Source organism: Centruroides vittatus, unplaced genomic scaffold (genome assembly GCF_030686945.1).
Source record: "Centruroides vittatus isolate TY-2023 unplaced genomic scaffold, ASM3068694v2 scaffold_435, whole genome shotgun sequence".
Taxonomy (NCBI): Eukaryota; Metazoa; Arthropoda; class Arachnida; order Scorpiones; family Buthidae; genus Centruroides; species Centruroides vittatus.
The window spans coordinates 4,478,022-4,491,623 of NW_027122708.1; the positions used below are offsets into that span (position 1 = coordinate 4,478,022).

The 13,602-nt window shown below is 33.5% G+C and overlaps 1 protein-coding gene across 2 annotated transcripts in view; it reads right to left on the reverse strand.

Moving 5' to 3' along the window:
- The window catches only part of LOC136989053 (dymeclin), an 88,158-nt gene that overhangs the window by 57,779 nt on the left and 16,777 nt on the right, over positions 1–13,602 (reverse strand). For both annotated transcript variants that reach the window (XM_067287139.1, XM_067287138.1), the window contains exon 5: positions 10,664–10,757. In XM_067287139.1, coding sequence (XP_067143240.1) covers positions 10,664–10,757 — 94 coding nt within the window. The remainder of the gene's footprint in view (positions 1–10,663; positions 10,758–13,602) is intronic.

The following is a 13,602-nucleotide window of genomic DNA, read 5'->3' on the forward strand; positions in this document are numbered from 1 at the left end:
TCAACTGATTTCATCAGTCTTCTTCAGTTATTCGAACAAAAAATAAAAAGAACGAACTAGTAATTCAAATTTACAAAATCATGAGAATGGAACGAATTTTCGCGATTGCGCAGAGTTATCCAATGAACGATTTCCAGGCAGATGACAGCCCATCTGCGTCCCTGTGGTTGATGCAATGGGACGTTAATTGTGCCCTATATATTTCTAATTTCTCCATGTGTCTAACGGCCTGTTTAGACCTAGTGGCTTTTATGATGGAAGCACTATCCCAGTGTACTGTGATCTCTTGTTGCTTAGCAAATGCTGCTAGGACTGTGCTGTCAATGGTCCTATTAACAGATTGCTTATGTTCTTTTATTCTCTGTTGTAAACTACGCAAGGTGGCCCCTATGTACACCAGATCGGACTTAAAACGTTGGTCCCTGATTGGAATCGAGTACACTCCCGTTAGTTCATTTGGTTTCTCTTTCCTCTTATCATTCCTTAATAGACGGTATACCGTCGGGTTGCGTCTATACACTATGCGCAAGTTCCTTTCCTTGGACACCCTCCTAACAATCTTGTTAATAAACGGAATATAGTCCATGACCACTGTTTTTCGGGGCTCAGTTCTGTGTGGTTGTTGTTTACATCTCTGCATACTCGTAATTAGCTGGTTTACGACCTTTCTCTGATAACCAAACTGTGTTGCTATACTTCTTATGTACTCCAACTCCCTGTATGTGTTGCAAATATTTGAGCAATGTGTGTAAGCTCGTTTTACCCATGCTCGCAAAGCCGCTAACTTAAATTGGTCAGGATCTACGGAGTTTCTGGGTATGATGCTAGGTTGGTATACCGGTTTCCTGAAGATATTCGTCTGTGTCGCCCCATCTTTACAGGTGATCGTCAAGTCCAAGAAGTTAACCCTAAAGTCACTCTCCTGGTCCAACTCCAAAGTGAGTCCGTACGGGTTGTTGTTGATTGTATTAAGAAAGCGACGGGTATTGCGATCATTATTCCATATGATGAATATGTCATCTATATATCTGGTATAGAAAACTATGTCTTCTTGGAATGAAGGTAATACATTGCATTCTAGGTTTCGTAGGACCAATTCACAGAGCATCGCTGATATGGGACTTCCCATCGGGACTCCCCTTCCCTGCATGTACGTTTTCTCTTGAAATTCAAAGAAGGAAGAATGGCAGATGAGATCAGCTAATTCCAAAATGTGCCTGTTGTATTTGAATGAATTCACGATGTTGTTAAATAAGAAGTCCCTTAAGGCGCAGAAGCACGGAGAAAGTTTTATCAAGGGATACAAGGCTTTAAATTCAAGAAAACGTACATGCAGGGAAGGGGAGTCCCGATGGGAAGTCCCATATCAGCGATGCTCTGTGAATTGGTCCTACGAAACCTAGAATGCAATGTATTACCTTCATTCCAAGAAGACATAGTTTTCTATACCAGATATATAGATGACATATTCATCATATGGAATAATGATCGCAATACCCGTCGCTTTCTTAATACAATCAACAACAACCCGTACGGACTCACTTTGGAGTTGGACCAGGAGAGTGACTTTAGGGTTAACTTCTTGGACTTGACGATCACCTGTAAAGATGGGGCGACACAGACGAATATCTTCAGGAAACCGGTATACCAACCTAGCATCATACCCAGAAACTCCGTAGATCCTGACCAATTTAAGTTAGCGGCTTTGCGAGCATGGGTAAAACGAGCTTACACACATTGCTCAAATATTTGCAACACATACAGGGAGTTGGAGTACATAAGAAGTATAGCAACACAGTTTGGTTATCAGAGAAAGGTCGTAAACCAGCTAATTACGAGTATGCAGAGATGTAAACAACAACCACACAGAACTGAGCCCCGAAAAACAGTGGTCATGGACTATATTCCGTTTATTAACAAGATTGTTAGGAGGGTGTCCAAGGAAAGGAACTTGCGCATAGTGTATAGACGCAACCCGACGGTATACCGTCTATTAAGGAATGATAAGAGGAAAGAGAAACCAAATGAACTAACGGGAGTGTACTCGATTCCAATCAGGGACCAACGTTTTAAGTCCGATCTGGTGTACATAGGGGCCACCTTGCGTAGTTTACAACAGAGAATAAAAGAACATAAGCAATCTGTTAATAGGACCATTGACAGCACAGTCCTAGCAGCATTTGCTAAGCAACAAGAGATCACAGTACACTGGGATAGTGCTTCCATCATAAAAGCCACTAGGTCTAAACAGGCCGTTAGACACATGGAGAAATTAGAAATATATAGGGCACAATTAACGTCCCATTGCATCAACCACAGGGACGCAGATGGGCTGTCATCTGCCTGGAAATCGTTCATTGGATAACTCTGCGCAATCGCGAAAATTCGTTCCATTCTCATGATTTTGTAAATTTGAATTACTAGTTCGTTCTTTTTATTTTTTGTTCGAATAACTGAAGAAGACTGATGAAATCAGTTGAAAACGTTTTTATATGATTAAAGTTTGCTGGAATTTTTGAAAGAAAGGTGTTGTTTTCTCTTTATTCAACTTTAAATCTTTCTCTTCAAAATTAACGCATTTCTTTCGTTTTTTTCGTTTATATATTTAATTACATTAAAATTAAAAATTCCTGAATACTCAGGGGGTGACAAGGGGTTAAATAAGTACTCCTGTAAGTCATTACTCTGAAAGACTAATGTTTTTTATCTACAGAATAACTCCATCATTAGGTAAAGCAGGCAACTGGATAGCATCAGGGCTCTGGAAGCACTAGAAATTTAAAAAGTTAAAAAACAAGTATTAATTTCAATGGCAAGAAATGGTAGTCCTATGCATACCAGACATTACTTTAAAAACCATAACCCAATGCAATTGTAACAAAATTATTTGAAGAGTACTCAGTAAGAAGTGCTCTTGGAAATTTATGTACTGCACTTAGTGCATATTATTGATTATTATTTTATGATAATAATTTCACACAGTGAATATAAACTTGTACATGCATTTGAAAAATGGAACATTTAAAAATTGCAACAATATTCAAAAAAGCATTCCGATTATTCCACAACTGTTGACCCGAGGAAGATCCAGAAGGAGGATCAAAAACATTAGTTTTTCTATGGGCAATGACTTACTGGAGTTTTTATTTAATTAGGTTCTGTAAAATATTTTAGTACTATATATTTACACTCCAATATGAAGAATTGTGAGTAGAATATCCATGGTATGTAGACAATATTTTAATTATATGGAAAACCAAACCTGATATAGGGGAAGTGTTAAAAATTTTTAACAATGCCTATGGCCTAATACTAGAATTAGATCAGGAAAGTCAAACAGAGATTAATTACTTGGATGTCAAGATTAGTATGACAAATAAAAATATAACCACAACTATTTGCTGCAAACCAACATACAGTCCTCTCTTCATACCTGCTAACTCAACAGACCCTTGGCCTTTTAAGGTAGCGGCATTCCAGGCCCTAGTCTCAAGGGCTTACTCCCATTGCTCGGAGACTTCTGATATCGACAGCAAATTGAAACAAGTCAAATGTATAGCATCTGCACATGGGTACCACCAGTCCTTAATAGACAGACTCGTTGCCAACCAGCAATCTACAATAACTACCTCCAACACGAGAGTTAATGATGCACAGCACAATCGGGTGGTTATACTTACAAACCGTCCCTTCACCAAATTTATAATAGAATCACAAAAGATTTGAACTTGCGCTTAATGTATAAGAAAAAACAGAATATTTTCCGACTCTTATCTAATGCTAAAGACAAGTCCGATGACAAGAAAGCGCCAGGAATGTACTGCATCCCATTGCATGACAAACATTTCAATCGTCGGATAACATACATCAGATCCACATGATTCCGAGGCTAGAATACAGGACCACAAATATGATGTGTCCAAGAGGAAGTATAATACTGCACTAGCCCTGAATGCTACTGAACTCAGGGTTTCTCCATGTTGGGATGAAGCTACTCTTTTACACAGGGCCTTTGACCGACATGACTTACTCTCGTTGGAAGCTGAGATTTATATAGAAAGCATGAAGAGAGGTTGCATTAACTCCGATTATATTCCAGTTGTTAAGTGTGCAAATACCGTATACAAAGAAACTAAAAATTTTTAAAATCAGACTCTTTAATTCGCATAACAGGATACAGGAAATTTTGTGGGATGCCAGCTATAAAATCTCTATTCCCAACAAGTATCAGGTCAATCCATAAGTCCATGCGCATTTTTATGACCTTGAGAAAAATCTTGTTTTGCTGTTAAAAATGTCAGTCTAACGTGATAATTTTTACACTGAAGTGTTAAATTGGATCTCATTCATATAATACTATTCAGAATTGTGAACATTTCAGTTGTTTATTTTCATTAAAATGGAAGTAACCGATGAATATAAAAGACATGTTTTATACTTTTTATTTTTAAGTGGCGAGAATGCTACAAATGCAGCCAAAAAATAAATACTGTACATAATCAAATTGTAATTAGTGCAAGGACTGCGCAAAAGTGGTTTGAAAGATTTAGAAACAATGATTTTAGTGTGGAAGATAAGGCTTGTACTGGAAGATCCGTTGACTTTGATGATAATGCTCTCTCTGCACTAGTTGAAGCAGAACCATCTTTAACAGTTGATGAAATTGTGGAATGTTTAAATTCATCCCATGGAACTGTTCATAGACACCTACAACAAATCGGAAAAGTTTCAAAGCTAGGAAAATGGATCCCACATGAACTGTCAATAGCTAACCGACAACAACGTGTAAACATTTGCATGTCTCTTTTATCCCATATTGCTTTAGAACCTTTTCTTGGTAGGCTGGTTACTGGAGACAAAAAATGGATCCTCTATAATAATGTGACAAGAAAAAGACAATAGATTGTGACAAGCAGCCAAAACCAACTGCGAAAGGTGGGTTGCATCCAAAAATAATTCTTTTGTCTGTTTGGTGGGATATGTCAGGTGTAATTCACTTTGAGCTGTTAGAACCTAATCAAACAATTACAGCTCAAATGTATTGTGAGCAATTAGAGCGTTTAAATGAAAAATTGAAAAAAAATCGACCGTCAGTGAACAGAAAGCAGGTTCTCTTGCAGCATGACAATGCCAGACCACACGCTGCAAAAATAACTGTACAGAAACTTGAAAGCTACAACTGGAAAATTTTACCTCATCCACCATGAGGTAAAATTTTCCTATAGTAATATAAAATTTAGTATAAAATCTTCTAAATTCGCCAGATATTGCTCCCAGTGATTATCATCTTTTTTGCAGTTTGCAGAATTTTTTAAAAGGGAAAACTTTTGAGGATGAGAACAATGTAAAAAAGGCTATTTCTGAATATTTTGATTCAAAACCAAAATCATTTTACAAAGACAGGATTAAAAAGCTACCATCAAGATGGCAAGAAATTGTACAAAATAATGGTGAATACATTATAGATTGAAACAAAATTTAATTAAAATTTTTTGCTGCTTTTTTGTAGATAAAAATACACATGAACTTATGGACTGACCTGATATATATTTTAGTATAATAACCGACAATATAAAGAGAATACCAACATAAGTTTAAATCTCGCAATGATTCCTTCTTTACAAAAATAACTAGTCTACTAAGGGTAATTAAAATTTATGTACATCTTACTACTAAACTTATGACTAATTATAATTAATGTAGGACGATAGATAAATTTAGAACAATAAAATAAAGAATAGAAAGAAAAAAGAAAGGGGTACCCAAGAATTTCGGCGTTATTCACGGTGTGATATATATAAGTTGGATGGATCACTTCCTATTCAAGGAGAATGCTAACTTTTTCTCTAAAACGTGGATTACTTAACAGACTTGGACAAAGAAAATATTCTTGTATGATTTCACAATCGGGATTTTCACTCCTTTCCCTCAGACCTCTTTGTGAGGACCAATTTTAAAATTTTATTGTTCGAATCCCCTCGGGCGATAGCGATCAAAATCGGAGATAGCGATCAAGATTCAAAGGATGTGCAGCCTTCCGCCGTCAAACTTGCTTCCCTCCTCTCCGGATCCGACTTCTGAGTCACGGAGATCGACTCATCACCCTCCATCGCGATTGGTGATCGCAGCGGACGAGACCTGGAGTATAAAAAGGGGGGAGATATCTGAGAACGGGGTCGCTGAAGGTCTGCATAAGACGCCCGACCCATAGGATCAGTCCCGAGAATCGAGGGCCGAACCCCCGAAGCCCGCCGCCAATGAGCCGCCTTGACCGATCCTCCTGCTTACCTCCACGACCGGAGAGCCGAGACGATTTCACCTTCGATTCCAACCGAGATATCAGAAGACGAGATATGATCCCCCAACATGTGTAAACTCTTTCTCCCGCGATTAGGGACGGGACGCGTTAGATGTCTGTATTTTGTTTGTCCGTCTAAATAAATCGTCATGTGTTTTCATCCTGGGTCCGTTTATTCGAATATCGCCGTAAACTTATCGTCGAACCCACACACTTCCTCCACTTGACCTGACAATTAATTACCCAATCCCGACAAGTCGGGATATCAAAAAAATTTAGCCATCCTTGACAGTGGGGTGGGTCTTGCCGACCTGTTTGCCGAAAAAAAGGGAGGTGCGACTCCGTCCTACCTCCCGGTGTTCCCACATCTTTGTCGTCTCCACGCGGTTCCAAAAACGTGGTGGAGAGCTCCCTTTTGCATGTCTTTCCTTGTCCAGTCCTATCCAAAGAATGACTTGTTGGTCCCCATTCTACCCTGAGGGCCACATACTGTCCTATTGTCCTTAAGAAACCACCTGCTGTTACGCCATTAAACACCAGTTGGGAGAAAATTCCAGGAAGGGGGAGATAATAGTAATAGGAAGAAGAAAGAAAAGGAAAATATATTCTAATATAAACTTAAATACAACTGTACAATAATGGCGTTTAGCCACACAGTTCCACAATCGTGGAAGTATTATTTACAATGCCACAAAGCACACCAATAATTTTATGTGTAATTATGTATTCATCTTTCTGCTATGTAAGAGAAAACAATTTCCACATTGTTTACATCACCCTAATTTTTACAATGCTATAATAATAATGAATTTATTTATAGCTTTATTTAAAAACTAATTAATTTTTATGTTGTAAACGTAACGATTTTTGTATTTGTACAGTACATCGTTTAAATATTTAAAAATTGGAACACAGCTGTATTCGATGGTTAGAAATTTTCAAATGATAAAACTGTTTTTTTGTTTTTGTGTGTTTCATACATTCCTGAGGAGGGTCTCTGAAAGATGGCTGAAAACGTTCGAACATTAAAGTTACTTGTTCATTTACTGCTGGAATTAGCATTTAGGTGTGAATTTTGTTGGTTTATAGTTCCAGTTTGTGTGTACCAGTTTTTTTGTCTAGAATATCCATATGTCAAATTTGCCTGTCTAGCTTTTTTTTTTTTTTGGTAGTCTTATTGTCACAGATAATGTGTGTACTATGTATGTTTAAAAATACCATAGTGCAATCTAATTACTACAAAAAAATTCCTAGAATTATTCTTAGTATCAAACTGCTATAATAGTTTCAACTTTACAATATCATTACAACAAAACAAAAATTATTTTTCAAATTAAGATATATTAACAAATATAGAGTGAGTGTATACTACATATAAATTTAAAAATAGTCAAACCTGTCTATAATGGAATCCCACAGGACCAAGCAATTCTTCTATAATAGACAGGTTTCCACTATATACAAGTTACCTACTACAGGCATTCCTTGATTAACATGATTCATTAATCCCTTAATACTACCACATATATCAAAATTGTATTAATCAAATATAGTAATATCTCAGTAATCAACTAAACAATCATCGCTCACTAGAACAACTTTTCAGTTAATACAAATATTTTTATTTTAACTTTAATTTTGTCATCTGTAAAAAAATTTTCTGTGATAAAAATCCAGCAACAAGTTGCTTAACTTTCCTAGCAACATTTGGTGGTGCCATCTGTTATGATATTTTATTATTAAAAACTTTTTATATTTTTAGTTATTATAAAATGACAAAAAGCTTAATTTTGAAGGTAGGGATGGTTTTATAAAAAACTGTAAATGCTGATAATGAGGAAAAACACTAAGTCCAACCCTATTCAAGGTATGACACATGACCCCCTTTATATTGCCCCACCCCATCAACCATTAACCACCAAAACTTAATAGCATCAATTTCCCTAATACACAAACCTCCCTGCAAAATTTCAGAAATTTTGCAGAATAGCACAGACGTTATTAAGCTTCAAAGAGGATGAACAAAATCATGCCCCTCACACAAACATCCATACATACAGAAATAAAACCCTGAATTTTTTTGAATTTCTCAATGTTTCAAGATCCAAAGTCCAAAAATGTAAAAATCTTAAGGGGTCATTTTTTGACTGATTGCCATACTTTCCCTCTATTATATATAACAGAGTCAGAAGAGTAAAATTGAGTAACTAATTTAAAAATAAAATAAAACTTAAGAACTGCCCACCTTTGTCAGACAAAATTATACTCAATCCGGTTCATTTTTTTCACTTAATGCATGTGGAACACAAACATCATGTTTTACAACCATTTCAAGTGGATGAAGTGTTTCAACCATACATATCTATGACATTAAGATTTGTTGCAAGTTCACAAATTGTTATTAGTCTATTTTTAACAATTTCTATATGCAATTTTTCTTTGTCAACAGTTTTTGGGTACCCCATTCATTTTGTATCCTTTAGTTCAAAATTGCTTGAACGAAACTTTCAAAACTAGATTTGATACATTCAAGTTTAGGAGCATCTTCCCCATACACACTACAAGTATTTTTTACTGTTTGTATAGCATTATATCCTTTACAAAACTTAACTCCTTGGGACTCCGGCGAATTAAATACTTTTTAATTTTAATGTAGTTAAACATAAAAACGAAAAAAAAATTATAGAAATGTGTTAATTTTGAAGAAAAAGCTTCAAAGTATAATTTCCTTTGTCTCGCCTTAGCGCGAAACTTGACACCGATGTGTCATTGTTTACACAGCTGGATGACCTTGAGAACAGCTGGTGTCGTCTTTCGCGGGACATTCTCATGAAACTCTCGGGAGGAGAAGGGTAAAAAGTAGGGTGAATACTAGATGGCGGTATATTTCTAAATATTTTTTTAAAATTACGATTTTAATTGAAATTTCCGACCCCCCGACTTAATTAAACGTATATATAATAAAATCTATTAATTAAAAAAATTAAAAAACTATTGGATGCTGTTTTTGACATCAGAAAATAGCTTTAAATAACTTTACCGAAGTAAAATCGACGCACTAGAACTTTAGAAAGATGAATAAAGTTTTATAAAAAAATCCCATAAAAAAACCATTAAGCGTTAATTGCGTGTCATTAAAGGTTAATTAAACTCGCAATAAAATTTTTTCGCGCGGGTAAAAATTTTTCAAAAAATTTGGAGACTTAGAAAACATCCGAAAAATCAAAAAAAAAAAAAATTTTTTAGGGGTCCTAAAGGACCCCATTTTTTGTAACGCTATACAACTTGCCCGAGATATCTCGGGCTAAGGGCTGAACCTTTACAAAACAGCATAATATGCCTGATATGCATTTTATCTGCAGACATTTCAACTTGATTTTATTCAAACAAAATGTGAAATAAAAAATATAAAATAAGCTTCTAAACAAATGATACATTCTCACATTAACAATAATGAGTTAAATTTCACAATTTATAATTAAATATCTTAAATATCACAGTTATAATTAAATATCTATGTTAAGTAAAAACAGCTGTTAAAAATACTGAAAATTTTCCATGGAAGAGAATGCCGAATTTTGTTATAAGGTCTGATTTTCCTTCTCGTTTCCATATTGGACAGGTTTTTGCTATATAAAAGTCCTGATATAGACAAGTTTGACTGTATAATGCACTAGATTTTGAAAATAAGATTATTTTAAAAATCTTATTTTCAAAGATTTTGAAAATAAATGGCATTCTTATTTTCAAAGATTTTGAAAATAAGAATGCCACTTATTTTTGAGCTGCAATTTTCAAATAATAGAGCTATAAATTCCCACCAGTGTCTGTCAGTTTGTCCTTTGTTAATCTTGAGAACAGATTTAGGTAGATGAAAGCTGAGACTAGATATTGAAAGCTTAGTGGCCAGAGGTCTGAATTAACTATATATGAACTTCCAGTATGAACGGAAGGTCATGTGATTTCAATTCAAAAATTTTCTCCAGAATAAGGTTACACTGGTATAACTCAAATGTTATCAGGAAAAGTATGATGTACAGGGACAATGCACTACTAAAATTGATAGCATGTATTTAAATTAATTTACATTAAAAGATAATTAAAAATTGCAGCTCCACATTGTGACATGTCACAATAAATAAGTGCTATTTTTTGCCCAGCTCATACTGTTTTTAAGTTAAGTAAACTATACTTACAAGTATATTATGAATTGAGAAAATTCATGGGAGAAATTTGAATTACAGTAGATTTAAATTATTGAGAATTCAAGTTAATCAGACTACATTCTATTTTATGAAATAATTTTCATAATTATACAAAATACTAACTTAATACTAATAATTAACATATCAAACCTCAACATACATAACAGGGACATCAACTATAATTTCAAGAAGACTATTTATAAAGCTTTCTAACAGCTCAACTCTGTCATCAGCATCATCATCATCTTTTCCCTCTAAAAAATAAAATAATTTTGTTATAAATTTTATTCAAAAAATAAACAACAAAATAAATGTAGAATAAATGAAAAATATTGATTGATTCTCAGATATTACACTCAAACCTGTTTTTGTGCGGTCTATTTTTGTGCGATTTTTTATTTGTGCGATTTTTTGTGCGCGGTATATGAATTTCAATCAAATTGGTATACTGCACAAAAATAATTGCACAAAACACATTGCACGTATAAAAAAATCGCACAAAAAAAGACCGCACAAAAACAGGTTTGAGTGTATTCATTTTAAATTGATTGGTATTTTTCTTCTTTTATGTCTGTAAAGCCATAGAATAAAATTACTGGCTATGAATATAAATGTGCTTCAAACATTTACTATTTTACAATCTCTAAACCAAATCAGTTGCTAAACTGATCTATAAATTTTTTGATTTAATAAATATTATTAAAAATTTTTCTTCTAGAATTCTTAATAAATACAAGGTGATTATAATATTGATCCATTTTTGTGAAAATAGGTACAAAATCATTTGCATATTATGTGAAGTATGCTGACCAAGAAAAGCAAATTACTATGGTTTGGGCATGTTTGAGTGAATTAATGTACAGAGAAGTACCATCAAATCCTCCTGTTCCATAGCCTTCAAGAGATTGTGACACATTGCTTGGAGGGTGGCATAGTCCTCTTTCTCCTCCTCCAGTTTATGTAACACTTGGGACACACTATACATGTTTTATGAGTTTGTAATGAAGGATCTCCCGTACTTGGAAGTTCAATCATGGTGCAGTGAGCATTCAGCTTAGTCCTCTGGTTGATAATGTAGACTGTGTTATTGCAGTTTCTACGTGTTGAATCGTTTCATTCAATATGGTGTGTCTCCCAGAATCATGCACAGTACATTGCCTGTTCACCTGAATTTGGTAATAGTCTGATATTTATCTTGGTAAGAACAACTTCCTGAATTTCTGGGTGAAGTTTGTTTATACTTCTGTGTACATTAATCCACTAAAATATGCACAAACAACAGCAATTCTCCCTTCTTGAATCAGCATGTTTCCCACAACCTGCATACAAATGATATTGTCACCATTTTCACAAAAATGGATTGAGACTTTATAATCACCCTGTATAGTATTTCTGTTATAGATAGTTTGATTACAGATAATCTATATGCTTTAAAAATATCATATTTTTAAAGCATATAGATTATAAGATTGATTTTTCTATCAATGAAACAAAAATAAAAATCTACAAAGCTATAATTAATAGTACTGAAAGCATGGAAAATAATCTTAGTAATTTAAATAATTCTTTTATACAATGTATTATTTAAGGAGTTAATAAAAACTATTTACGTAATTGTTATGTATTAACCGCATGAATAATAATTACAAATAAACTTATTTTTAAATTGCAGACTAAATAAATTTATTTGTATTTTTATTTTGCTATTTATATGCATTCCTGTGTAATGATTAAAGAGAGTTATGTAAGTTTTTAAGATTTTATTTATAATCTATATACATTAGAAATTCAATATTTTAAAATTGATATATTTACTTCTTTACTTTGATGAAATATATAAATATATATTTATATATTAAATAAACCAAACTAAGATTATGTTATACAAAAATATATTTTAAATTAAGTATTAAAAACTCAGAAATTATTAATGCCAAACAACACTGTAATAAATTGGGCTATTTTTCAGCTACATTAATAATTAAATTTTAAGCACTTTGTTACTGAGTAGATGATAGGCAGCATCTCAAGTTTTGAGATGTTTATATATGTACAGTACATATACACCACACTGAGGTAAAGCAGTAGTCAGCTAAGTGCCAGAGTGGATGATTATAAGGCTGTGGGCATAGGAGTTGTCCCCAGTTGGCACCATGAATAACTGTGGATGGTTATATCTGAGATTAAATACGTCTGGAAGTGAAGAATCACTCACGGGTTCGTGTAGCACAACTGGCAACACATCTGCATGGTAACCAGAAGTTGCAAATTCAAGTCCAACTTTGGGCTGATTCTTTTTTCCAGAATATTCTAATTTATTTATTAAATATTAATTTATTATAATTATTAAATTAAATAAGAGATAACACCTAACACTCTAGTAACAAATTACTTAAAATTTAATTATTAATGTAGCTGAAAAATAGCCCAATAAGGTTAAAATTTAAGGTATCATTTGGCATTACCTAATAACATCAGTTTTGCGATGTTTATATTGGAAACTGTTTTCCATAATCTTCCAATAAATGAATCCTCAGATTTACTACAAAATTATCAGACTAAATTGCAAAGGTAAAAGCTGTATTATTTTTACCATGTATAAAACATCATGCTTCGATAATACAACCAATTTGATATTACTTTTAAAACATCAGTTATAATTCTATAACATCTCTAACTAAAACTTTTGATCAGTCTAAATAATAGCATATCAAAACAATGAAATTATTTTTATTTAAAAGTGGAGACTACTTAACCCATCATCTAGCAGCTTAACTAAACATGTACCAGCCAATTCTTCCAAATTTGAGATATTGGGTTAAATAAAACAACTATTTTAAAAAAATTTTCTGTGGAAAAAATCAGAAGAAATCATGCTAAAGAATTTAACAGTCATTATTTTGTAAAAAATAATTTCTTCTTTATTTTTTATTATTTTTCTTTTAAAAAAGTTTTGCTAAAACATTCAGATAGAATTTCACTATTACAAAGGTATATTTGTTTTATTTTATTTTAATATATATCTTTTTCCAAATAAACTGATATAATTCATTCCAGCAAAAAATACATTCTGGCAGAAAATAATCTCATAGTTGGTCA